General features: G+C 42.8%; 1 protein-coding gene across 11 annotated transcripts in view; it reads right to left on the bottom strand.

Annotated features, from left to right (window-relative positions):
- WNK1 (WNK lysine deficient protein kinase 1) overlaps nucleotides 1–27941 on the bottom strand; it is a 118296-nt gene that overhangs the window by 52914 nt on the left and 37441 nt on the right. For all 11 annotated transcript variants that reach the window (XM_064155667.1, XM_064155676.1, XM_064155668.1 and 8 more), the window contains exons 2-4: nucleotides 27750–27922; nucleotides 22604–22824; nucleotides 20457–20614 (exon numbers count right to left, since the gene is read on the bottom strand). In XM_064155667.1, the coding sequence (XP_064011737.1) occupies nucleotides 20457–20614; nucleotides 22604–22824; nucleotides 27750–27922 (552 nt within the window). The remainder of the gene's footprint in view (nucleotides 1–20456; nucleotides 20615–22603; nucleotides 22825–27749; nucleotides 27923–27941) is intronic.

Genomic DNA, 27941 nt, shown 5'->3' with positions numbered 1-27941 from the left:
CACTAGAGAGAAACTGGAGCCCAGTCTCACTGTTCAGCTGTTTGCTAGTGACTTCTGCAAACTCCCCCCCACTTCTCAGCTACACCTCTGTAACAGAAACCTCTGGCAGTTAGGTTCTCAGGATAGGAGAACTATTTAGTTCTCCTGGAGGTTATGGTGGTTAGAGGCTAGTACACAGACAGGGCTAAGAAGGGAAGGAAACGTTTCCCATGTCACACTGTTGCACGAACACATGATTAACTTAACAGTCTTCAGGACTCCACTGTTTCCCACAACGTTTCCAACTTGCTATTACATGAAGTGTAGGTTGATTTTACAGGACAAGCCTTAGCTGAGAACGATCTGAAGGCATCATTCAACGTTTAAACAAACCCCCCTCATAAAAGGAAAATAAAAAAAAAACTGCTTTCTTGTATCTTAGTTCTCCCCAGAAGACCTACTACATTCAAACCACTCTGCTGTTGTGAATTCAGGAAGATGAATTTAGCAATACAGACCTTTACAAAAAGCCCTGCAACAATGCACAGCAATCTCCTTTCCAACACATGTTATAAGCATGCTGTCTCTCAATGGGATAGCACTGAGGGACAGCAAGACAAAAACCTCAGTATGATCAGCTACTCAAATCTGCAAAGCACACAGGCCATGAGATATAACCATCTGGAATTCAGCAAAATACTGCAGCCAGAGAGCACTTAATTACAGTCAGAAGCTCCTTTTTGGAGGCAACTATCCACAACAGCAAAGTCTGGCTCTCAATTTTACTTGATTCAAACTTTAGCTTCAGAGCCTGTATTTAAGACAGCAGAATGAGAAAGGATAAAGACATCCTGTTCAAAAGCTGAACAATGCTGGAATCATTCACCTGCTATATCTGAACCCATGTCACTGGGAAATCACAACTAAGCAGAAAGTGAAAACCACAGTCTCAAGCACAGAAATAGATGAAGCAGTGCAAGCAGCATGATTTGTATCCTAATCAGAAAGTACTTCTTCCAGCATCCTATCTGATACTGCTGCCCACCGAAATGGGACAAAACACAATCCCTCCTCTACTGTCAGGGGGAAACAAGTCTTGAAACTGAAGGGTTCAAGCCTAAAGCAGACCCTCTGCAACTACAGACCTTCATTTAGCTGATCATGGAGATTTAACACAATAATAATTTCCATTTACAATTAGCTACATTTCCCTTGGCCAAGCAAGGCAGTTTATGACTTCTGTTCACTACCTCAAATATTCTCTACTGCACTCATCCAGTAAACATCAGCCTTCGTAGATGCAAACACAAGACTCAGAGTAGAATAAGAGGGACAGCACTCTTGGTCACCACAGAGGTGCTGTAACTGCAATCTTTCATAGAATCATAGAATCAACCATGTTGGAAGAGACCTTCAAGCTCATCCAGTCCAACCTAGCACCTAGCCCTGTCCAGTCAACCAGAGCATGGCACTAAGTGCCTCAGCCAGGCTTTGCTTCAACACCTCTAGGCACAGCGACTCCACCACCTCCCTGGGCAGCCCATTCCAATGCAACAACTTCCTCCTAACATCCAGCCTAGACCTCCCCTGCCACAACTTCACACTCTGTCCCCTTGTTCTGCTGCTGCTTGCCTGGCAGAAGAGCCCAACCCCACCTGGCTGCAGCCTCCCTGCAGGGAGTTGTAGCCAGCAATGAGCTCTGCCCTGAGCCTCCTCTTCTGCAGGCTGCACACCCCCAGCTCCCTCAGCCTCTCCTCACAGGGCTGTGCTCCAGCCCCTCACCAGCTTTGGCGCCCTCCTGTGGACACCTTCCAGTACCACAGCATCTCTCTTGAATTGAAAAGCCCAGAACTGGACACGGCACTCAAGGTGTGGCCTGACCAGTGTTGAGTACAGGCAAAGAATAACCTCCTTTGTCCTACTGGCCACACTGTTCTTGACCTAGGCCAGGATGCCATTGGCTCTCTTAGCCACCTGGGCACACTGCTGCTTCATGTTCAGCTACTATCTACCAATACCGCCAGGTCCCTTTCTTCCTGGCTGCTCTCCAAGCACTCTGTCCCCAGCCTGTAGTGCTGCTTGGGGTTGTTTCAAAGGACAAAAGCCCAAACCTATAGCAAGACACAGTTTTGCACTTGACAAAAAGCTTCCTGTTACAGCAGCATTCTGGCTGCTTATTCCTTTGCTCTAAAATTTCCTCTTATGCAGCTCACAGACATGAAAGGTTTATAGTGACTAGAATAAGCCTCAAAACACAGTGTCAGTGACCATTAGCTTAATGCTTCCATGAACATTAAGGCTTCTGAAGACCAACACCTCACCTAAGACACCAAGTTAGAGTTGTACAGGCAAGTTCAATTCTGCAACCAGGTCATACCATAAATCCTCAGTTTCCTTCACAGTACATCAAAGAGCCCTACACACTACAGGGACTTATAAAAGTAGTTTTGTTGTTTAATGTTGGCATCAAGTACCTGCCTGCACGTGGGTCTGCTCCTACACCTTTAATTACCACTAAGTTTAAAATGGTTCCAGAAGTTCAGGTATATCTGGAGAGAGATGTTTCCATACAAGATTACACATTCTCTTATGCACACACACACATATAACCCTATCAAATAATTATTCAAGTGCTTAGTTTATATATTTGAAACTAAGTTTGCCAAACATTAATACATCTGTATCTCCCATGTAGCTCAAGCCCCAGATGTAGCAGCAGCCTGCAGGTATGGCTTATGAGGAGAGGCTGAGAGACCTGGGGCTTTTTAGTCTGGAGAAAAGACGACTGAGAGAGGATTTGATAAATGTTTGTAAGTATCTGAGGGCTGTCAGGAGGTGGGGGACAGGCTCTGCTCACTGCTCCCTAGGATAGGACAAGGAGCAGTGGGTGTAAGTTGCAGTACAGGAGGTTCTGCCTCAACACAAGGGGGAACTTCTTCACTGGAAGGATCCCAGAGCACTGGCACAGGCTCTCCAGAGAAGTTGTGGAGTCTCCTTCTCTGGAGCCTTTCAAGGCCTGTCGTGATGTGTTCCTCTGTGATCTGTGTTAGACAGTATTGTTCTGCTCTGGCAGGGGGGTTGGACTCGATAATCTGTTTGGGTCTCTTCCAACCCCTAACATCCTGTGATCCTATGTCAGATCTGTGATAATGTCATTTCAGTCAACCAAAACCTGGGGAAGACACCCGGTACAGCAAAACATTAACATAAAAGCCAGAACGTGAGGGGTTTTTGGTAACTGCTTTCCCACATGCTTTATTCTTGCACAAAGTCTGCAAAGGTAAAGCTAAGAATGAATTTCAAATGCATTCAGTGCCTCAGTCTGGGACTCTGTGTTTCTCTGCTCTGAAAGAAATTAAATATATATCCAAAGTCTCCAAGCCCTTCCACCATGGCTATTTCCACTACTTCATTTTCTACATTCCCAAGCAAGAATTCATTTAAAGAGAAGGTTCTGCCAGCCTGTCCAGCATAGCTTTTGTATTCCTAACTGCTCCTCAGAAAAAGCTGGGAGACTCACACTAGAGCCTAAACACGACAGAGGTTTCTCATGTTGAAGTAGTTGCCTGTTTCTCAGCTTGTTCCACAGTCCATAAGAAGGGTTGCCTGAGCCTAGTCTACAGTGCTGGCCAAGCTGAAGTACTTTTGTAAGTGCTTTTGAAAATTGGATTGTCTTTTTTTTCTTCCTCCAAGCACTAGGGGAAGTGTCCAACTCTTTCACAAGACAAAGGATACCACAGATGATAAAAATCAATAGATCAACCCTTTCTACCTCAAGATGCCCATAGAGCTCAATCTGCCACCACAGAAAAAACAAAGGGAGGCCAGGCCTTGCAGCTCACAACCTTGATGTGTCCTTAAGGCCATATGCATTGTGTGGCCAAGCATATGGTCATTAGTTCCTGAACCCCAAGGCACTCAGGTACATACTCAGCCATTCTGTCCTTCCTGTTTCTCACCAGTTACTGCAAGATGCTGACATCTTTATTCACTTCTCCTGCTCCCCAAACTCCTTAGAAGAATCATAAGCATCTCAAATCCTTTAGACCTACTTCCCACTGGCAGTTTAATAGTAACTAACCACTCAATCCCCCTAGCCTTTTTTCTGAGCTTGCTAAAGAAAGAGAAGGAAGAGATCTTGATGGGGACAAATAAAAGCATGCAAATGTAGATGGCTTTAACAAGCACACATGAAAGTCATCAACATCTCAAACTACCATCTAAACCAGCATGAAATGCAATTGCTGCTAAAAGCAAGTCTCCCATTCCCACACAGGTGACATTGCCTCCCCTTGGCCAGCACAGCTGCATAATGAACCAGATTATGGTGCTTATCAGACTTCAAACAGCCTGCAGCAGCTCCCAGCAAGATGAAGGTCCCCAGTTTGCTTCCCTATGCTGTTGCATTGGCTTTAAGTCTTACAAAAAGTGGCCAAGCAGTAGTCAGCAAGGTTAGAACTGCTTCCTATGAAAAAAGGGCCAGCTTCAAACCTGCTGAACACTCACATTTTGAGAGCACCTCTGAAGCACAGGCATACGTAGGTAGCACAAAGTGCAACTGATGCAAAACAACACTGATCTCAGTCTTCATGTTAACTATAGGAAGGGAGCTCACATTTCTCCTGTCTCAGATGTGATAAAGTCTGTGATTTTATCAGATCTTATTCATGTGAACACAAGAAGGTGTGCTCCAAAAGTCAACATGCCCATCTATATGGTGGAGGGCTACTTGATCTAAAAGCAGGTTAAGTACTCAAACAGTAGATTTTCAAGGTATTTTGAGCACCAAAGTAGAAGCTATCCAGACACCTTCTCTTCACAGTTTCTGCCTAGAAACATGTAGTGTCCTAAATGTAAAGGAGAGTTTGATTTGGATTAACACCACAGGTGGAATATTACTGCAGAAGCAGTAATTGTTCTGATTTTGCTCTTCAGGGTTTTAATCTGCATTCAAAAAAAGCTACAGGGAAAAAAGGTACAGTCAGGTTGAAAAGCTGCACACTCAAGCTATGAAAACATAAAGCAATCAGCAGATGCATCAAACCCTCTGATACGCTCCCAGAACTCCTTCCCGTGGCTACACCTTAGAGAGCTGAAATTCTTCCTTACCTCTTTAGCGCAATCCTTGCGGCAGCAGCAACAGTGTGAATTAACAACGACAAAGATGGGACACAACTCTCGTTTGGTAAAATCCATCAGGAAGAGAGACACACAGAACCACCCCCAGAGAGCAAGTTAGGTGCTAGCTTCCGACGAGAATCCACTCAGCTGCGGACTTAACGCACAGCAGAGGGAAAGCAGACATCCAAGTTCAAAGGGAGCATTGTTTTTACTTTGACACGTCTTGCACTTCTCCAAGTCCAGTACATCAGGCTGCAGTATTCACTCTTGCTACTCAAACACTGCACAGAAAGTCAATACAAGCAAGAGGAAAGTGTGTCCTTTGCTGCCTGCCCAGCCATCGGCAAGGAGGAGGAAGGGGAGGCAGCACAGAGAGCCTTTACTTCTTTCCTATCCCCGCCCCTCTTGCTCGGCTGCTCTGCCTATTCTCCACCCAGGTTTTCTTCACTAGTTTTAAGGCTGCATGTAGGATCACCCCCCAGTTCACTGCTGCTGCTGCAGAACTACATTTTCAAAAGGCAGAGAACAGGGTGAGGAACACTTTGTTCTAACCCGAGGTTTCTGGCACTACTTTTTGTCCAGGAGAATGAAGACAGCTGCTGTTTCTCCTCCTCTTTCCATCGAGCTATAGAAGTGTACATACAGGTGACTACGATTTAGTTCTACCAAAACACCAGTCAGCACAACAGTAGTATAACATATTCCATGGGTAATACAGTATATTCCATCTCCCTACTTCCTGACAATCACCTTCTGCTACCATTAGCAAACATCACCTGCTTCCCTTTTATTAGGTACTTAATGGCAAAGAGCAGGGATTTGAAGGTGGTTTTCAGGCTGCATCATTGCTTGTTTTACACCCCACCTGCACAAAGAACTCAGAGTTATACTTCCTAATCACAGGATTGTTTCAGTTGGAAAAGACCTTTAAGATCAAGTCCAGACTCTTGTTAGATTCCAAACCTCAACCTTAAGTCTGACAATTGATTTTTATCCTCTGGTATCTAGTTTCAAACAGCCACAGTGAAATGTGTTTACTAATGAAATGAGTTGTTTGCAGCTTCAGGACTTTTGGGGGCTTTCTGGAAGGACATGAGGAGCACTTGGTGCCATGGTCTGGTTGACTGGATAGGGCTGGGTGATAGGTTGGAGTGGATGATCTTGGAGGTCTCTTCCAACCTGGTTGATTCTATGATTCTATGAATACCCAGGAATATTATGTATACCATTTTCAAGCCTGAAGTGAACAAATTACTTTTGACCAAAGCAGTCATCAACTAATCAAAATGAAACTGCAAATTATCAAGATTACTCTATAGGATACTGAAGTCCTCAAAATATATCACACTTACTCCAAACTTGTTATTACCTCCTAACACAATCCTGCAAAAGCAACACTTTTTGATCCTTTACAAGGCACTTGAAAAAAATATCTTCCCCACCACAACTTGCTCTGCCAACTTAATGGGGTCAAGGGAAAAGAGTCTCTAGAAGTCCTGCTCTTCTGACTGATCTCCCAACTGCTTAGCCAGAGGTTTTATAAGAAACAACAGGAAAAAAAGGAAAAAAAAAAACAGATAAAAATCAATTAACTATTCATTAGCTCCATTTTAAACAGTCCTCACTAGCATAAAGTTTGGTGGAATTTTGCTTGCCATTGCTGCTACATTTTTGGGTTCCAGTTGCACTCAAATAGACACCCTGCACTCAAAGCAAATCTGCTTCACTGGTATAAAAACCTACCACTGAGGACACCTAACTAAGGCTACACTGGGCTGGGGTATGCTGCATGACCTGCAAAGAACACCAAGTGTTTCTGCTCCCAGTAGGCACAAAACCTACCTGTCCCAGTCTAACTACCGTTCATGCTTGGCCCTTTTCACAAGTGCTGTAAACTATGGAGCTTGAAATTAATTCTACTGTGACTGATTAATCTCAAACAAAATGTTCTAACATTGCAGTCCAGAGGCTAATAGAATCAGCAGCAAAGTCAAATCAGGCAAACAAAGTAATTTAAGTCTCTGTATTTCCTTTTTGCTAAGTTGGTACTGCTCTGGTTTGAACTAGTCCCAGGCTGCCACAAACCATTAATTCCAGGAATTTATGCAGAGCATATAATTCCAGTGGAAAACAAGTCAATAACCCTACCACCTTCCCCACAGTCTCAAAGAAGCCCCCAGGCAATGGCATGTAAATTGGGCTACCCCATGATCCTCTAAATTTCACCACCTCCTATTAGTTCCTTAGCCAGAGCTCAAAATCTCTGTAACCACCTCATCACTTTTTCCATCCATAATTCTTCACCTTACTCCTGCTATCTGCTCTAGAAACAAGCTTTCAGCTGTAGTTTTCCTTATTTCACACAGGGTATACCTACACCTACTTGGTAATTCTCATCCTCACCTAATCAAATTGTGAAAGGGGAGATTTCAGTTCAAGAACTGCTCAGTTCAAGAGATTTGGGTTGTCTACAGAAGAAGAAATTTGTCTTGTTAAAAAGCAGGCTAAAAGTAGTTGAGATTGAAAAGAAAAACATTTAGAACAAAGCAACATGTTTCACAGAGAGGAAAGTTTCACTTCTCCAATTGCAGTATTTTCATAGCAATTAATTCTGGACAATGGGTATGTCTGCCAAGAACTAAATCACTAAATCCTGCAGAATAAGCCCTGCACCAGATCAGTATCTGGACAGAATAAATAGCATTACTGCAATACAAGCAGTAGGAACAGATGGAAGCTTCCAAAAAGATGGAGTTCTCATGAAGCACTACTTAGACCAGGACAGGAGCAGTTCTCTTCTGATCAAAACTAACAATTCAGCATTTTTAACAACCCCTTCTGAACCTTATTGATCCACCATCACCCAGAGCAGAATTCACCTCAGCTATCTGACAGCTGTGTCAACAGAATAGCTTCAACAGTTGGCCTTCACCCTCTGATGCAGGGGTGTAAGTAATCTAAGTCTTCAAGGTCTCTGGACTGGATGTCTTCCTCAGTTGCACACATTCCCAGATTTCACACACACACTATAGAGGCACTGCAGGATTCACACAGACCCATTTGTTACAACATGACTGACTGACATTTAGAAACTCTTTTCCTCCTCAATTTACCACCTACCTCCAATTCTTCTTGGCATTAATAAAAGAAGCCAGTCACAACCACAATGTCTCAAACATAAATGAGTCAAGTCTATTTGTATTTTGATTGACAGATTCATACCAGTTGCTTATCCCTGAAGTTAGTGAGATGGCTTAAAAGCAGCACCTGGGCATATGTGTGAGATAATCTTTGGTGAAAAGAACAGAACAGACACCTCTTTTGCTGAGCCATCACTGCTTACTGTCCCCCCCACACTTGTACACTACAGTTCCAAGCCTGAGGGCTGCAGGACACTTAGCCAGTGGCTCAATATTGTATTTTTACTTATAAAAGCCAAAGATGTACAGAATTAGAAGCCTTACAAGACCAGTATAGTAGTATGCAATTCTGTTAGTCTGTTTCCTCACAGTCAAGTGTGAATAAGAACTAGTCAGAAATCTTCCTAGAAATTGTTGGTCTTATCCTAGGCTGAGTGTTCATCTGCTACTATTCAATACCATCACAGAATCACAGCAAACATCTGGTTGAAAGAGCCCTAAAGGTTCATCCAGTCCTACCTTCCACCCAGCACTGAAGGGTCAACACTAAAGCAAGTCCCTAAACACCAGCTCCACAGGCTGCTGAAACACCTCAAGGGATAGTGATTCCAGCACTGCCCTTGGCAGATCATTCCAAGGTTCAAGAATCCTCTCTGGAAAGAAATATTTCCTAGCATCCATCCTGAACCTGCCCTGGTGCAGCTTGGAAGCACTTCTGGTCCTGTCCCAAGGAGTAGAGGATGCCCCTTCCTTGCTCCAACCTTAGCTTAGGGAGCTGTAGAGAGCAATCCTGCTTCCTATGCTACCATTCAGCCAGACTTGGACAGGCTGGAGGGGTGGGCAGGAAGAAGGTTAATGAAATTCAGCAAGAGTGAGGGGAGAGTCTTGCACCTGGAAAAGAGCAACCCCAAGGATCAGGACAGATTGGGGACTGACCTGTTGGATGGCAGCAAAGGGGAAAAGGATTCGGGGGTCCTAGTGGATGGGAGGTTGACCATGAGCCAGCAATGTGCTCTTGTGGCCAGGAGGGGCAATGCCATTCTGGGGTGGATTAAAAGGGCTGTGGTGAGTAGGCCGAGAGAGGTTCTGTGCCCCTTTACTCTGCCCTGGTGAGGCCACATCTGGAGTACTGTGTCTAGTTCTGGGGGCCCCAGTTCAAGAGGGACATAGAACTGCTTGAGAGAGTCCAGTGCAGAGCCTCAAAGTTGATGCAGTGAATGGAACATCTCTGTTACAAAGACAGCCTGAGGAAGCTGGGGCTCTTTAGCTTGGAGAAGAGGAGCCTGAGAGGTGACCTCATCAATGTTTATCAGTATGTGCAGGGTGAGTGGCAGGAGGCTGGAGCCAGGCTCTGCTCAGTGGGGCCCGATGACAGAATAAGGGACAATGGTGGAAGTTCAGGCATAGAACCTCCATGTAATAAACATGAGGAGGATTTTTTTCCCTGCACAGGTGACAGAGCACTGGAAGAGGCTGCCCAGGGAGGCTGTGGAGTCTTCCTCTCTGGAGACATTCAAAAACCCGCCTGATCTGTGCCTGTGTGATCTGGTATAGGTGAGCCTGCTCTGGCAGGGAGGTTGGACTGGATGAGCTTTGGAGGTCCCTTCCAGCCCCTGACATTCTGTGATTCCCACCAGCTTCAAAACTGAAGTGCTGACTGGAGCAAAGTATCCTGGGGCTTGAAGTTGAGATTGTAATCCAAAAGGCTTCCTGTTCTGCTTACTGCTTTTGAGTTCCAGGTTTCTGGGTGCTGTCTCTCTTCCACTGGGATGGCAGCAGGACAGGGAGGGATGGGAGAGTAGCTCCCTGGCTTGGGTTTGTATCTCCCTGACTTTCTGCTGTGCTTTGCCTGCACATAGGCTAAGGGCACTGTGCATTATGTTATCTCACTTATACTCTGGACTCCATCTCAATCTGCAGTTGCTGTGTGTGTTACTTGCCATCACTTCTGTGCTGCAGGGCAAAGACTGTGTCACACCAGCACACCTCGGTACTTGCCTGCACTCAAGTCTGTAGCAAAGTAAAACAACACCACAGTATTTGTGATATTGAAATGCAATTTATGCCAGACACTACTGCTGAATAAACCCCAGGCCTTCCAATCACCCAACTGGCTAATTATCCAGCCCAGCTTTTACCTTAGATGTGAAAGCCTATATTGGACTTCAGCATCTCCAGGTGACTAAAAACATTAACCTATTTCAGAAGTCATGAGAACATGGAGTTCACCAGCTAAGCAGACGGTTTCAGTTAAAAAGTAGATTCATCACAGCACCAATATTAACTGCAGCAGTTCTAATGAATGGAAGAAATTGTCAAGTTCTAGAACAGTAAATTCCATAGCTACAACAGCAAGACAATTCCTTGGGGTATAGCTGGCAAACCATTAGGAAATTGGTGCATTAGTGAAAAGGGACTTGTTTAGAAACATACCTTACAAGGACAGAAGTTCTTCTCAAGCAACATGGAAGTCTGATTGGACAAGAAAACTGCACACTATTCAGTTTTATTCTTGCACAAGAGTGTAAAGATCAGATCAATTCAATTTATCATACACAGTTCTTTAACCTCACCCTTAAAAGGAAGGATGCTGCATTTATCAGCCAAACAAGAATATGCAGAGGTGAAATCCTGAGCTGAGTGAATGACCCTTTGCTTTATTGGGACTTCAGCTTGGAAATACTTCCCAAAAAAGAGAAACCACAGACATACCTAGCCACATTGCAGTGCTCTACATTTAAAAATGCCACAGTAACACACTTCCTAAAGGCATCTTTCTTCTATTTTCAGAACAGAAAGCAGCTTTCAAGAATCAAATGCTACCAGTTGCAACCTTTGCTATAATCATCTACTATTGTGATAGAAAAAACACCCACACCTAGTGCTCCTTTTTGAATTCAAAAGCTACAGATTAGTTCCAATGGACTTCAAATTTAAAAGAACCCCCCAATATGGGCCATAACACATATTTGGTTCCAGACTTAGCCCTCAAAGATGATACCCACCCAGGATAATGATGCAAGCACCCAAAATAGTGCACTATTCAGACAATGCACCGAGGCACTGTCTCTTATGACTTGTTCTAATCGGAGTGAAGGAGTTCTATTTGTGTACTAAAGATTCAATAGTTTCAGAGGGTGGTCTCAAAAAGCATCCTTGCTATGCAGAGTTTGATCATGATGGTAATGGGTGGTAAAGTAGAAATAGGTCTCTGAAAGAATCTCATGTTAAAGAAAGTCACAAGCTCATAGTATTAGGAAGCTGCTAAATCCTTCCAGCAGCAGAGAAGCAAGAGCCTTCATTCTCTTTAGCAGAAGCACACTCTGCACAATAAACAACAGATTTTCTTACACACACATTTTAGCCTGTTGCCCGTCTCTGTTCTTGGAAATGAACTGTATCTGCAAAACCACATTCAGCTCTGGTGACCTTTACCTTTCTAATGCAGGAACAAACAAAAGCATTTAAGCAGGCACACATACACTCTTATGGCACTGCCTTACCTGTGACAGCTCTGAGTAACCTGAAAGTGACTGCAACAGCTTTGTGTAAAATGTTGGTGGAATATTGGCCTACAGCTCACAAAGCAACTTAAATTTACTCCGTACATCTGCTTTCTTCCATGAAAACAAAACTTTTCTGGACTTCTTTTCCCTTCTACCCCAACTATACCACTCTTCCCTTCTACTGCAACTATAGCAGTATGGCTTGCAGGATAAGAAACAGTAGCTTGTTCACTTTTGATGTCAGTATGTTTGACTGGTGGCTCTATAGTAACAAGTAACATTGAGCTACCAATCTCCCCACAGTAGGATCAAGGGTGTTAAGGGTTGGAAGGGACCTATGGAGATCTCCCAGTCCAATCCCCCTGCCAGAGTAGGACCAGAGAATATAGCACAGGTCACAGAAGAACACATTCAGACAGGGCTGGAAAGGCTCCAGAGAAAGACTCCACAACCTCTCTGGGCAACCTGTGCCAGTGCTCTGTCGTCTTTCCAGTCAAGAAGTTCTTCCTCACACCGAGCTGGAATTTGCTGTGCTGCAGTTTCCATCCCTTTCCCCTTGACCTATTCCAGGGCACAAGTGAGCAGAGGTTGACCCTTCCTTCTTGACACCCAGATTCAGTGATTCATTGATGGTTCTCATCACACTGCAAAGCCAGGCATTTAAAAATCCTTTGCACCTTCTCTTTTCCCAAGAGCCATCTTCCCATCTCACTGCATTCAACCAGCCCCAATTAAGCAAGAGCTAAATCTGTCAGTACATGGCAGAGTATCAGCAGCAGAGTTTTAGGAAAACTGATCCTTAATAATCAGCTTTTTGCATTTTTAAGCATCCATTGTTTCCAGAATATTCTGTGAACTTCCTTAGGTTTCCAAGAATACATTTGGAAACTGCAACACAGCCAAATTTTAGAGGCTGAGGGAGCTAGAGGTGTTTAGCCTGCAAACAAGGAGGCTCAGGGCAGAGCTCCTTGCTGTCTACAACTACCTGAAGGGAGCCTGTGGCCAGGTGGGGTTGGGCTCTTCTGCCAGGCAAGCAGCAACAGAACAAGGGGACCCAGTCTCAGGTTGTGCCAGGGCAGATTCAGGCTGGATGTTAGGAGGAAGCTGTTGCCAGAGAGAGTGATTGGCATTGGAATGGGCTGCCCAGGGAGGTGGTGGAGTCACTGTGCCTGGAGGTGTTGAAGCAAAGCCTGGATGGGGCACTTAGTGCCATGGTCTAGTTGACTGGATAGGGCTGGGGGATGGGTTGGGCTGGATGATCTTGGAGGTCTCTTCCAACCTGATTGATTCTATAATTAAAAGTAAATTAGATCTCAATGATCTGCAACTCAACCAAAGCTCACACCCTTTTTTAATCCCTGGTCATTTTAAAACCACATCCAATCCAAAATTGCTAAGAGGCACATCTGAAGCTCAGCAGTGAACAGTATAAACAAGGAATACCTCCTTTTGCTTTAAATCAAAACTTGCTTTACACCAGCAATATTGGCAAAACAGTTTTAGCTGCAACCTAGAAGGCTTTGTTGCTGAATAGTACAAATGCCTCTAAGATCAACTGGTAAGTCAGCTACTTTTAGAAGGTAATTTGGTTGAATGAGCCTTTTTTCTTCCAACTTCAGATATCATCTGTCCTAACTGTGCAAACTGAACAGCATGTTGTGTTATCTGTTCAAGCTGATGCCTGCTTTCCTTTCCTTTGATCACTGCCACCTCCTGAAAAAGACTTCTAATTTAGCATGCAAAGCTTCTCAAGATATTAATGCTTCAACACCTTGAAATTTCATCTTCCACTTTTTAAGGCTATGTATTTCTGAACTGATGAGTCAGTGACTGAACCTGCACTTGGGAAGGTTCTTCACACTTAAAGATGCTTACAGCAGAATTCTTGCAAGTGAGCTGAGCAGCTACAAAAGGCAAGTGGCAGAAGCTTAACTATTCCTTAGACCATTCAGATGCAGAGGAACTACATCTGATGTGCAATTTTTTTCTATTTGATACTTCAGCACCTGGAATTCCTTCTTTCAATTAACACAAGACTTTGGCCTTTCTTAGACTTCATCTGCTTTCTGTGCTTGAAGGTTCACTGTCTTTCACCACCTGCTTTGCCAAGGCTGCTTGCTCTGAATGTGACCTCCTTCTACTCCACGGATTTTCTGACCCAATGCCTGAGCAGCTTGATAATTGGACAGGAAGGGTGGTTCTCTACCTACCTGAACTAGGCCAATGAACAGTTTTTTAAAGTACCTGGAAGCTGCATATTGCTTCCAGAAAGCCAAACTGGTGTTCATCAACATTTAGTAAGCACTGCAAATCAAATCAACCCAAAGTCTTAACAGTTACACATTTCCATTTGCTGCCTAGGACCCTCAAGAACAACAAAAAGCTGAGATACTTTGACCACTGCATCTGTGTTCATCAACATTTAGTAAGCACTGCAAATCAAATCAACCCAAAGTCTTGACAGTTACACATTTCCATTTGCTGCCTGAGACCCTCAAGAACAACAAAAAGCTGAGATACTTTGACCACTGCATCTGTAGCAAAAATCAAGTCCAGAAAATTAGGATGCCTAACTTTTAAGACACTAAAGATGAAATTCATCTCAACTGACCAAACTGCAGCACTCTGTAGCTGGCCTGGTTTCAGGCCAAGAGAATGACCTTCACTCCAACTAGTAAGCACGAGTTCAGGAAATTAAGGATTTTTAAACCACTTAGGCACTGCCTGGTCAGGTTACTTATTATGTGCCTTGTTCCCTTGGGCCTTTTTTTAAGCTCTGTAGAACAGAGAACAAAAATGCTGTGCCCACTATGTGGAACATTTCAGTAGAGAGTAACTTGGGCTTTTTTTTCAAGTTAAAAAAAATGCTCCCTTTTTTTTTTTCCTTTTCATCTTAAGGCCAGTTGAGAATCATAGAATCAACCAGGTTGGAAGAGACCTCCAAGATCATCCAGTTCAACCTATTCCCCAGCCCTAGCCAGACAACATTTGTTTACAGAGAAGAGACTGCACTTTTGGTGAAAGCCAGGATGAGTGCAAAACCTGGGCCTGTCCAATTAAACAAGGAGAAAATTAAGAACAGAGCACAAGTCCTTCTGGAGCATTTCAGAGGTAAGTTCATATAATGGGAGGGGGGTGAAAGAAAAGAGTTGTCTGCTTATATTCAGCTGATTAGTACATTTGAAACTGAGGATTGCCTTCATTTTCACAATGGACACATTGGGGTTGTGTGTCAGTGGTAGATATGCCTGATATTAATAAACTCTTTAGTTGCCTTTTTGTTAGTCTTGGGATCAAGACTAATAAAACAGTCAATAAAATCAAGACTAATAAAATAGTCAATCACAAAATTTAAGATTTGGGATACTCAAGTACAGACATTGAGCAAGCAGCACCTTTACTTTCTTAAAGACAAATCACCCTCTCCTGCAAAAATGAAACCTTGAAGGAAATACTGTGTAGAAGTAATTGAGGTCTGCACTGTATCTGCCAGCAGTAACTGCAACAGAAGCAAGCAAAAACCAAGCTAGCTTTTGATCTTACCAGAGCCTGAGACAAAGCAACAGAAGCTACTGAAGACAGCTATGCCTTCACTGCACTACATCCCAAACAGACTAAATTAAGAAATCCTACTCAAGATGGCTGTCCTATAAATATCTGTGACAAATTACTTAACTGAAATATGCAGGGACAGGTCAAAGAATAAATAACAGTCTCCAGAGAGAAACTAAGACAGGGAAGCCTTCTTGGATTTTACCCTGATTTTTCACACCTGTTTTGTTCAAACAAATAGGTCACAGAATTAAGCATCTTGATCACATTTTGTATGCTTGTCTGTATTACTTTGACATGCTGCTGAATCTGAAAAAAATGAAAAAGGGACCTAACCTGTAAGCAGATAGCACAGAGATAGCTGTGTCTGCATAAGAGGGCAGAGGAGAAAAAAGTACATCACAAGAGTAGTCACAACTACTTTAATAATGTGGCTTATCTGCAAGCATAGAATCAGTCAGGGTTGGAAGGGACCACAAGGAGCAGCCAGTTCCAACTCCCCTGCCATGGGCACAGACATCCCTACCCTAGAGCAGGCTGGACAGAGCCTCATCCATCCTGGCCTCAAACACCTCCAAGCATGGGGCCTCAACCACCTCCCTGAGCAACCCATTCCAGCCTCTCACCACTCTCGTGCTCAAGAACTTCCTCCTCACATCCAGTCTGAATCTCCCCATCTCCAGCTTTGATCCATTCCCCCTAGTCCTATCACTCCCTCAGTCTGAAAAGTCCCTCCCCAGCTTTTTTGTAGCCCCCCTCCAGATCCTGGAAGGCCACAAGAAGGTCACCTGGGAGCCTCCTCTGTGCTCACAGCAGAGCTGCTGCAGCCCTCTGAGCATCCTCTTGGCTGTTATCAGGACACGCTCCAGCATCTCCACATCCTTCTTGTAACAAGGGCTCCAGAACTGGATGCAGGCTTAGATGTTTGTTTTTCACTGAGGCCAGGTAGGCATAAAGAAGTACCCACTGGATGCACTCAGCTCCCAGCTGAAGAGACATATTGCTTCAATCTCAGAAGAGACTTTCCACCAACCCTTAGGTAAAATCCTAGGAGATGCAATTTCTTGAAGTACTAATTTATTTGGAACCATTTCCAAAGAACAGCAAAAGATAGCTTCAGTGGGGAAAAAAACAACTGGGGAGGGGGATGTTGAGAGGAAAAAAAACAACCTGATGTGATGTCTAGGCTCCTTTAATGCTTGAGTGACAGGAGACAGAATGTACATCTCATTTTGTTCACTAAAGCAATTGCTAATGACAGGGACTGGACTGAGTATGCTAAAGGATGCAAGCACAGAGGTCATCAGTCTGTGTCAAACTCCTGCCCACTTCCTCACTAGAACTGTAAAGTATTCAGCATAACACCTTGATCCCCACAAGTTGCAGACAGCTGGGTTTTAAGTCTGACATTTTGCTCAACTCTTCCTTTGAAAAAAGAATTCTCCTACCTAAAGTGAGTCTGAAAACCAGTTTAGCTGTACTTCTGTTTTGTGGGCTTGGGAAAAGTAAGGAACTTTACCCCAGCACTGCTTTGGGGAAAAGAAGAAACTTCCCAGTGAGACACTGCAGACAATATAGACAAGCATCTTGCCAACAGCAGACTCACGCAGCAGTGCTATCAAGTAACATGTGAAGCAGTGACAACTGCCTGGGCCAAAAAATCTCTTATATCTAGGAGAAGGTTCAGCCTTTATATCTGATATATAAAAACCTCACTCTACTGAATTAAAAACCTCCTTCTAACCATAAGGGAAGACCCTGAAAAGAAGTGGAACACATAAGCGAGTACTCTGAGTGATGCTGGCAAACTCCCCAGTCCACCACTGCAGTGCCTGGGCATCAGCTAGAGCAATCCTTATCACAGGGAGGGTAAGGTCAGGATGAGATGTGGCTGGAGGCCATCCTAAAACAGGCCAACACACAACCAAAATGGGAGAAAAGGAAACAAGCTTGTAGCAGCAAGTCCAGTCCTGAGTGGACATCCTGGGCACTCAGACACATTTGACAGATTTCTGTAGTGAGCTAGAGCTGGGATGTAAGCAAATGAAGCAGCTCTGCTTTTTTGCTAAGCCTAACAGCTACTGCAAAGAAGGTGGGGGAAAATCAATTCATTTAAATGTCTCACCTGCACATTCTCATCTTAGCACCTTTGGGGTTCTGGTGATTTTTAAGCTCCCACATGGCATGATCTTTCATGACTATCAATGGCAGACCATTATTACTTTCCTTCCCTCTGGTCTTTGTCCATTCATCTAGTTAAAATAATCCTTTCATTTAAGGCACAGCAAGACTACAGCTGTTAACCTCAAAATAGTCCTAAACATGCCTAGGAAAGTAGCAAACAGAGGCTGAAACAGATATGGTAAGCATCTTCAACAAGCCACACTGACCTTCCAACATATGTTAGAAGGAAATGTGTTGCTAAGTACTGCTGGAATCACCTACATGGAGAGATTTCTAACCCCGTTCTGTTATTGATGGTTCACATGGCCCTTTGAAGCAGTGAATTTCTCAACTAGCTCAACCCACAATTGCAGACAATGCCTGAACTTCTAAAGCCTCCTTTGAAATGGAAGAAAATCCTATTGCTTTACTAGGGAGCAAAGGACCACATCAGAAAACAACATGGTACTTTTTCACATTGCTTCACAAAGCTTTCACAGAGTGGCAAAAAGAATGCAACTTAATATTTTAAATGAAATCACTTTCATAATAAAGTTCTGCTTTCCACATTGGAGACAAAATATTGAACCTATCTATTATCAGTTCAGACAGGTTTGTCTTTTATTTCCAGTGTTGTTTGTAGCTGCTTTTGTTTGGTTTAGGGCCTTTTATACAAACTGCTTTATGACCACAAGGAAACCAAACAACCCAAATATACCAATGCATTAACTCTCTGCCTCAAGCAGGTAAATGTACATTTCATCTACATTTCTGTCCTTTGCTCCTTAAAAAAGGCAACAAGATTTTATTTCACAGCAAAGTACATTTTAGAGCTCTTCATCAGTAGATCAATCAGTGTTGGGGGGGGGATTTTTCTCCAGCTAAATTCAGTATGTGAACCTGCAGCAGCAGAGAAGATAATACTGGACAGAGCCAAAAACTTACCAATGCTTCTGATCTACTTACAAGTTCAACACTATTCAAAATCAGGGAGAAAGAAGCAGCAAGCCTAAGGCAGTGGTAAGTTGAGCTCTGGTAAGTTTCTAGGTAAGTTTGTCTGCTACAAGCCCCTACAAAGCTTTCCAATTGCTAAGTACATCACCGACCAGGAAAGAGACAGCTCTTTAAAACCTTGTGACTTCCAGGCCTGAGACTGTCTTAAATGATGATTCTCACCACAGTTCAGTTCATAGCACACTTTAAGGAACAGGCAAGGCAGCTACATTAGGTATCAGTTCTGACAAAAAGTGCCTATTCTAACCCTGCCTCTTTGGCTCTGGCCACACCACATACAGAAGCACAGAAAAAGCTATTATTAGACTGTTTGGTGACATATTAAGTTTTCTTTCAGTGATCCAAATAGCCTGCAGATTAGATTACACTGTTAGCAAAGGGAAGGTTAGGCTTCAGTCTAGAAAATAACAGGTCAATCTAACAAAGTGTGCAAATCTATAGGATCTTCAGCACCTGAAAAAAAAAGAACTGCTTTTCTTCCTTTCTTCCTCCTCCTGTGTCTCTCCCACATCCCCTTCAAATAAGGGTTACTCTCTTATTTCACCAAGCCTTCCTTCAAAATACATTACATCTGACATGAAGACTTTTGCCTTCCACACCTATTAAGTCAGTTAATTATACCTGCCTTTTATAGTGTGAGGCATCACAAAGACAGCATTTTATTTTTTCCAAAGCCAAGGAAGTAGTTTAATAAATCCTCAACTTCTCCATAATAAAAGATGACACTGATTTAGAGATCACAAAGAAAACGTTGCCACAACCCTGCTGAAAACGTCAATCACTTCAGTTCTGCTTCCTGTGTTTAAACTCCGCAGTCTAGTCAGATAGCAAGCAACAGATTTGAGACTGTGTCTCTCTTGGCTTTACTTGGTTTTGCTCACAATGACTCTACCACCACTACACTTACCAGAACTTCTCACAGTACAGTACTTTCCTGCAATTTATCAAGTATTTCCACTACATCACTAGAAAAACTGCACCTGACACACAGTTGCTAAGGGCCATTTGGTTTTCAGTAAACTATTAACTTAAAATCCCTTTAGGTAACAATTTAAGATTTCACCTTGGCAGCCAACTAAGCCAAAGCAGTCCGAGTTTGTCATCCAGCTTCATTTCAGGGGAACAAAGTTACCAGCTAGTCTTCAAGACTGAAATACTTCCACCATTCCCCCAGTAGCTTAGAAAATACTCCACTGTTATTTTCATGTGGTTTCACACTATGTGCTTTTGGCTTTTCTTTCCCTCCAAACCCTCTGCAGTAGCTTCCTGCATACTGAAGGAAGAGTATGAACACAGGCAAAATTATATTTTCACTCACATATTATACAAGCTTCTAGATGGACTGTTTGGTATATTGAACCATACTATGAGTTTCCACCCATCCAACCAAAAACCTTGCCAGTGTCTTTTTCCCCCATAGGTGCTTGAACATTATTCAGGTATTCACATATTACACAGGCTTCTGCTTGGTAAATGGAACCACAGCTCCACCATCCACCAAACCCCTTTTGTCAGTGTCTCTTCTTCCCCTTGGTAAATGGAACCATAGTTCCACCATCCACCAAACCCCTCTTGTCAGTGTCTCTTCTTCCCCTTGGTAAATGGAACCACAGCTCCACCATCCACCAAACCCCTTTTGTCAGTGTCTCTTCTTCCCCTTGGTAAATGGAACCATAGTTCCACCATCCACCAAACCCCTCTTGTCAGTGTCTCTTTTTCCCCTTGGTAAATGGAACCACCAAACCCCTCTTGTCAGTGTCTCTTCTTCCCCTTGGTGAATGGAACCATAGTTCCACCATCCACCAAACCCCTCTTGTCAGTGTCTCTTCTTCCCCTTGGTAAATGGAACCATAATTCCACCATCCACCAAACCTCTCTTGTCAGTGCCTCTTTTTCCCCATACACACCTGCACAGTACCATGCTGCACTCCTTTGCTGCTAGCAGAGGTAGCTTTAGAATCAAGAGTGGGGAGAGACTTACACTGGTCACTCGACGGTAGATCTGCGCAGCATTTTGGCACTCGGAATAAGGATACTCAGACGTGGCCATCTCTAGCATACACATCCCAAAAGCATATACATCAACGGACTCATCATATTTCTCCTCATACATCTCGGGGGCCATGAACTCTGGGGTACCTTAAATTAAAAGAACGATTCAGACTCTAAATGTCTCAAAGCGAGCAGAGGCTGCTGGCGTTACTCACCGCAGGAGGAAGCGGCTGGGCAGACCTGTGAGACAAGAGAAAGTGGAGGCAAAAAGAAGAGGGAGGAAATCCTTAGTCACTCTGTTGTACCAACATACTTTGCAAGTCTTCCATTGCAAGGCCTTTATGGAGTAAGAATGGCATGAAAGAACTGATGCAATAGAACTCTCAAAACAGACTGGAGTCAAATGGAGGGGAAATCAGAAGAGGGGAATGCTGCAGACTAGCCATAGGCTCCAAACCAAATACTAAGGAAAGTTAAGACTCTTACCTGTTCTCCCTGTAAGAAAGGAGGATATTAAACCTTGTTTCAAAATCTACCCGACTGCCCTCTGCTGCAAAAGAAGTAGTATTGGTAAGAGCCCACAGCTAGTCTCTAACCTGCTGCTCTCCCATCTATTTTTTGAAGTAGAATGGGTTCAGGAAAGGCCTTGCAATGAAAAACTCTCTCGTTGCAAATATAAGCCTTCAGGAAAAAAAGGATGGAAAGTAATTTTCTGCAAAGGCCACTCACCAGAGCCCTTTTCTTCATATACTTACCTTCCACCTGCAGTATATTTATAGGCCTACTGCAGATACAGGCATTAGTGAGGGACATCCTACAGTCAAAAATACTTAGAAATACAGAGAGATTGAGTTACAGGCATAGAGCGTGAGATTCAACAAGTCCCATTTCAAAAGTGTGCAGAGAATTATTGCCCAGTGAAGCATCACAGCGTCCCCTCTGTAAGCAAAAGGGACTGCACTGTATGGTAAGATTAAGATTTAAGCCAGAGCTGCAAGTTTGGGGTTTTGTAAATTTAAGCAAAGAATTATTTCCTGCAGACACCAGATTCAAGACAGTTTACAGATCACTCCACAGCCATGCTGCTTTTCACCACACTCAACACAGAACAGAGAATGTGATTGCAGTCATTTATCCAAAGGCTAATTGATAGCTAGGAAGGAAGTGGCAGTTTTCCAATGATAAATTTGAGTAAGATGAGAACACTTAAGAAAATTACTTTTTTGACCCTGTATACATTTTTTTTTTGCCTATTAATACTTTGACCTGGTTAAGAAGCAGGAAATATTTCAGTGACAGCTTGCAAGACAATTTACAGGTTGATCCCATCTAGGAATCTAGTATAGGACTGTTGAGTAATACTGCATTTTAGCAAGCTCTAAATAATGAGAGTGAAAGCAACTTCATTCACCCAACTATAAAAACAAAGCTGATAAAACCAATTCTCTCAAGAATTTCCAGGACAGACCATACCAGTTCCATCAAACCAATTTCTGAAAAAGGTTATCAGTGTATGCACAAAAGCAGAGCCAGTGTGAGGTAATACTCCCCCAATACATCCTCCTAGCTTACACAGATTCCCATTCAATAGACTCCTGGAGTAAGCCATTACACCACAGACTGCCTGTGATATAACAGAGATCCACTTTCTTTCATATACCCTACATTTCTGATTACTTTGGAAGTGTTAAGATTTAATATTAACCCTGGTGACAACAGTGAAAAGAATCATTGGCTTATATAAGAATAATTGGCTGTGTAAACTAATGCTACACTAACTATCAAAACATTGTTTGGTCATCAAAATGCATTTGTACATTTCTTGAAGTAGCACCGTATTAAAGCCGAGGTTTACTTGTAGTCAAGAGCGGTTTTATCAACGATGTTGCACTGAACTGTTGGGCAGGGCAATGAATCTCCATTCCAAAATGCTTCATGTTAACATACAAACATCAAAAGTAGAACCAAACTTTCAGCATGTGATCTCATCAAGAACACAGAACGACCTCAGCAGCCAAGAAACAAAGCCTGGGTGTTTTCAGGCTTTGACTGTGTAACTTTGAAGGAAAGCTCTTAAAAGTCTCCATTTTCCCAACAGGAAAAGGCTCATCGGCCTCCAAAACAGGAGAGGCTTACCTATCACACTTTTGGCAAAAGAAGCTCGCTTCAGGGTTGCCAACCCAAGGTCTCCAATCTTGACAGATCCAGTGGGGCCAGTAATGAAGATGTTGTCGCATTTTAAGTCTCTGTGAATAATGGGAGGAGTGCGGGTGTGCAGAAATTGCAAGCCTTTCAGGATCTGGCGGCACCAGCTTCGTAGCACTTTAATTTTCATCACTTTAAATCTTTTCAGATACCTAATGAAAAAGTAGGAGTAGGTTAAACTGGTTCTGCTAACAAGGAGTAGATTATGCCACACCATTGATCTATAGCTATTTATTTGTGTACAAAATCATCCTATGGCAATCAGGCAGTTGGCCTGGCAAGTTTCAAGACACTTTCCCTGACAAAGTCTTACGTGTTACCATAATTCTTTAGTCATTTAAAGGGGGAGGTGTTGCCATTTTATCCTGAAACTGCTTAAGTACTTACAAACCTTTACTTGATTCACTATGGCTAGGTGGAAAGGTAGGGCAGTAGAGGCAAAATGCTAGTAACAACCAAGCATATCAAGTATTGTAAACTGAGAAAGCTCTGTGGTGCTTATAGCATAGTTATCAGTATTAATCCATACACTCTGGTCAAGGTTTCCAGGTTACATTCTCAATCTGCTTAAAATGTGTTTATCTAGTAGTCAAGCAAATCAAATTCTTTCCCTGGTGCAGGAGAAGGTTTGATCATCTTAATCTGGGTGGTACTACTCAATGCTTCAAACTGAACAGAGGCAGATGAGGCAGGAAATCTTTGAAGCTGTGCCGAACAACTGATGTGAAAGAGTTCACAGGTAACAGGTAGAATGTGATCCAACTTTAATTGCTGTTTTTTAAAGTCCCACACCAGAAGAGCCAGATTTCATACCAGAAGCATCTTCCAGTGCTTGTGACCTTAGACTAAGACTTTATTTGACACCTTAACTTCAGCAGACTGAAGATATCCTAAGGTGACTACAGCTATGACAGCCTAAAGTATTTTCCAGCAGAGTATTTTCACCACCTCTCTTTGGGTAAAGCAATCTGAAGTGAATTTGTTGCTTCTGAGAAATCTATGGGCTGAAATCCACTTAGAGAAATGAACCAGCCTGATGCATGAAACAAGAGGTTTATTCTTACTCAGGCAAAAATCTCACATAAAGACCAGTTTCATGCTCTTGCAAGAACCAGTAGTAAATTCTGGGACCAGCAGGGAATTGCAACTACAATCTTCAAATAAAACCAAGACACACTCAATTATTCTGTAGTAGTCCTCAATCTCTTCTGTATACCCACTTCATCAGGAGAAAAGAGTGATCATGAAGCCTCTTGAATCAACACCAAGATAAAAATGCAGGCTATTAATCTCTTTTACTTTAATTTCTCCAGTTGAAAAGATGATCTGAAAAATCGAGTTGCTAGCAATAATTCTCCTAGGAAAAGAGATCTATAAAAGCGATCTGCACTCAGATACAGAAGAAAATCAAGTCTCAAAACAGAATGTAAAGACAGGCAGGGCAAAAGCCAAGCCAAGGAAGGAGACAAACTGAGGGAGGTTCTGAATCACATCAGCTACCACTTGAATTCTTCCTATTGACGCAACCCTCATTCATCTCTCTTGAGCCTGTTCCAAACATCACATGGTAGGGGCACTTCAGTGCAGCATCTGGTATCCCTAATTACATTCTTCATTTCAAATATGCTAGCCCACTGCCAGCTTCTCCCAAAGGATCTTGGTCCAGCCATCACCCAAGCATGCTGCAGTCTTGCTGTCATTTTTCCATGCCATTGTCATGAACTGAGACACACGTCACTTAAGACAGCAACCATTTTAAAACAGAAGCATATACAGACATGAAGGCTCAAAAAATACAGCTAAGCCTGCTAGTCAGTCTGGTTTCTTTCTTTTTTCTCCCCCCGCTAGTATCATAGGATAATTCAAGCTTGAAAAGACATCAGAAGGTTTCTAGTTTAAATTTCTGCCATGACGTCAGACCTGGTTACTCTGGGCTGTATCCAGGCAGTTTCTAGTATCTCCAAGGACAGAGCCTGCACAGTATCTTGGGACAGCCTGTTCTACTGCCTGACTATTGCCACTGATACAGCTGCTTCTTACTGAAGTCTGATTCTTTTGTGTCAATTTATGCCCACTGTCTCCCACCCTGCACCACTGCAAAAAGCCTGACTCCCTCATATACTCTGGAAGGTTGCTGTCAGGTCTCTCCTGAAAGATCCTCTTCTTCAGTATCACGAAGTGCTGTTCCCTCAGGCCCTCCTCACAGATCAGGTACCTGACTACCCTGCCAGCATTTCCACAGCATTTGTTCCTGCTTAATTAACTCATTCTTGTCTGTTTTACAGGGTAGGGAATTCTTAAGACAGATATTTGATCTTAACACAGAATGCATGCAAAGTTGAGAACAAGACTCTCTTATAAGTCGGCTTCAATGAACAAAGAGAAACAGCAGCTAGAGTTTGGCTTCCTGACTCAAGGTTGGTTGGCTATTTTCCTGGTTGTTTTAAAGCAGGAAGGCTGCTGAGCTACAGCATCATAGCTCATGAAGCTACTGGAGACCCTAAAGGTAGCAAAAGTAGTTAAGAAGGTATAGCCTACCAGATAACAGCCACTCAGAAGTGGATCAGGAACACAGACTACAATGGGCTTAGACAAAACTAGTGCCTGAGAGCTAGGCCAGATGAAAAATTGCTGTCTTCATTAACGGTATAATTAAGACTTAGCTCAGAGTTTTCCAGTATTTTAATTCCACCATAGCACAGACCATCAGAAAACAATTTAATTCTTTACAAGAATTAAGTTTTCCACTGGTATCTGGTATGCAGAGCTTCAGAGACTTTTCATGCAATAATCTGCCTAGAGAGCATCTGAAAAGAATGAGTTCACAATATTTTAACTTTATGTATATATTGAAATGTATACAACACCAAAAAAAAAAAAAGGAAAAAAATTAAGGTATTAGCACACTTCTCTTGGGTTCACTTTTTTCATACTAAGTGACAACAATGTCTATGTCGCAAGTCTCAAAAGAAGGAAGGCATCACTTGTACTAAATGCAGCTAATGAAAAAAGTATGAAAGGAATTAACCCTTGGTCAGCCAAATGTCATCATTAAGTGTGCAGCAACATAGACACAGGAATATGGCAGAGGTACATGAAGTATTTATAGAATCATAGAATCAACCAGGTTGGAAGAGACCTCCAAGATCATCCAGTCCAACCTAGCACCCAGCCCTATCCAATCAACTAGACTATGGCACTAAGTGCCTCATCCAGTCTTTTCTTGAAGACCCCCAGGGACAGTGCCTCCACCACCTCCCTGGGCAGCCCATTCCAATGGGAAATCACTCTCTCTGTGAAGAACTTCTTCCTAATATCCAGCCTATACCTACCCTGGCACAACTTGAGACTGTGTCCCCTTGTTCTATTGCTGGTTGCCTGGGAGAAGAGGCCACATTTCCTACACAGTTTACCTGTTATGTTTCGAGTGAAACGAAACTAAATCACAATAGGGGAAAAAAAAATATCCAGGAAAAATCATTCAGAAGTACACAGCTCAGAATGTGATCAATTAAAGAGCTTAGTAGAGTTTGTTTTCCCATAAAATAGGAAGAAATAGGGCAGAAAATAATCCTATATCCAGCAAATCTAACATATTTCTTCCTACCAACATTCTACTCTATAATTGTCTATTATTACTTGGTCATCTGGATTATGCAACAAAATGAGTCAGTCCAAATATTCAAATCTGTGAAGAGGAAGAAGGAGAAGTTACATCTAATATTCCATATTCTAGCATAAAATCAGATAAATTTCAAAGGACATCTGCACAGAGCTGTAAAACTTCTGTTCTATTACTGCTCTGGAAACAGCACAGGAAGCAATAGATCCATTATCCTAGATGAAACACCTTAACCTCAGAATTTCTTTCCTGAACACACAGCCATAAAGAAAGCTGCAGTATCTTTAGCCTCCAGTACTATTTCAAGAGACAAACACTTCCCCATAATTGCAGTCCAGACTCCCAAAGAGCCATTTTTATCTTTAAGTATGCCCATTTGTGGTTATCAATTCAGATCATAAAACACACAAGACATTCACAGGCTATTTTAACCAAATAGATTGCAAACTGGTTCCAGCTCTTACAGCTACCAACACTTCAGATTCACATGCCTCTCTCCAAGACTTAAATGGGCGCTGACTCAAGCCAACCACCCACACTCCTTGAATTTCAGATGCTGGTCATTTTCTTCTCGTGTTGATCGGATGCTCCTGAGCAACCTCACCGCTCTGCAAGTTTCTACAGCGCAAGACGAAGGTGAGTGGTTTCAGTGCAGCTCCGCACACCACTAGAGGGCTCCCGCAGCAGTCTGATTTGCTAGCATCTACTTTTAACTCTGGATTAAAGATAAACCTAGTTTCACTCAGCTACTCCACAGGCTGCAATTGTAGGCATGTCTGTACTGACAGATTTTTGTTAGGTACTACTTGATAAAGCTTCAGCTAAACAGAGGTAGTCGGGAGTTTGGTGGGTTCTCTTTGCTGCCGTTTTTTTTTGTGTTGGTTTAAGGTTGAGTTTTTTTTTCCTGGTGGTTGTTTCTGATGGTTTGTGGTTCTTTTTGTTGGCTTGGGTTTTTGGTTGGCTTTTTTTTTTGTTGTTGGTTGGTTTTGGGGGGGTGGTTGGTTTGTTTGTTCTTGGGTTTTGGCTTCTTGCTTTAATTCTTACATATTATTTGAGCTGCAGTAACACTCAAAACCTTCACAAATAGGTGAGTTAATTCATGTTTTGAGCTTTACAAATCAGCTCATGCTAACAGAAAGCAGCTGAAGAAGAAAACTACAAAAATTCTGACAAGCTGAAATAGAGAATTGTTTTCCTCAGCTCTCAAAACCTGAAAGCTTTCTACATGTGTTTAATTAACTAGGCCATCAAAAGGGAAAATCTGATGAGCCTGCCAACTCACAGGATGTTCTGCTGTACCCTGCACTGCTCCTTTCAAAGATGAATTTCCCTATAGAAGTTTAGCCCTCAGCCAAAGGGCTCTGGTTTTACCCATTCTGAAATCTAATCTATTTTTAGTGCTCCAATTTTGTGCCAGTGGTTGTTACATGCTTTGATGTGCCTTAATTTACTTACGTTTTCAACGTTCCAGATGTCATGAGTTCTGTCACAAGAACAATACACTTTTTTCCTTTGACTGTAGACTCCCAGGAATCATAGAACCTGACAATATTGGGATGCTGAAGCCCTTTCAGCATCCCAGCTTCTTCTTTAAATCTTTGTCGCTCTGACTTGGACAGCTTCCGATCCTAAGGAAGAAGAAAAGGT

Source organism: Pogoniulus pusillus, chromosome 15 (genome assembly GCF_015220805.1).
Source record: "Pogoniulus pusillus isolate bPogPus1 chromosome 15, bPogPus1.pri, whole genome shotgun sequence".
In the NCBI taxonomy this organism is placed as follows: Eukaryota; Metazoa; Chordata; class Aves; order Piciformes; family Lybiidae; genus Pogoniulus; species Pogoniulus pusillus.
The sequence above is the reverse complement of the archived record's forward strand: the minus strand, read 5'-3'. Positions and strand labels throughout refer to the sequence as shown.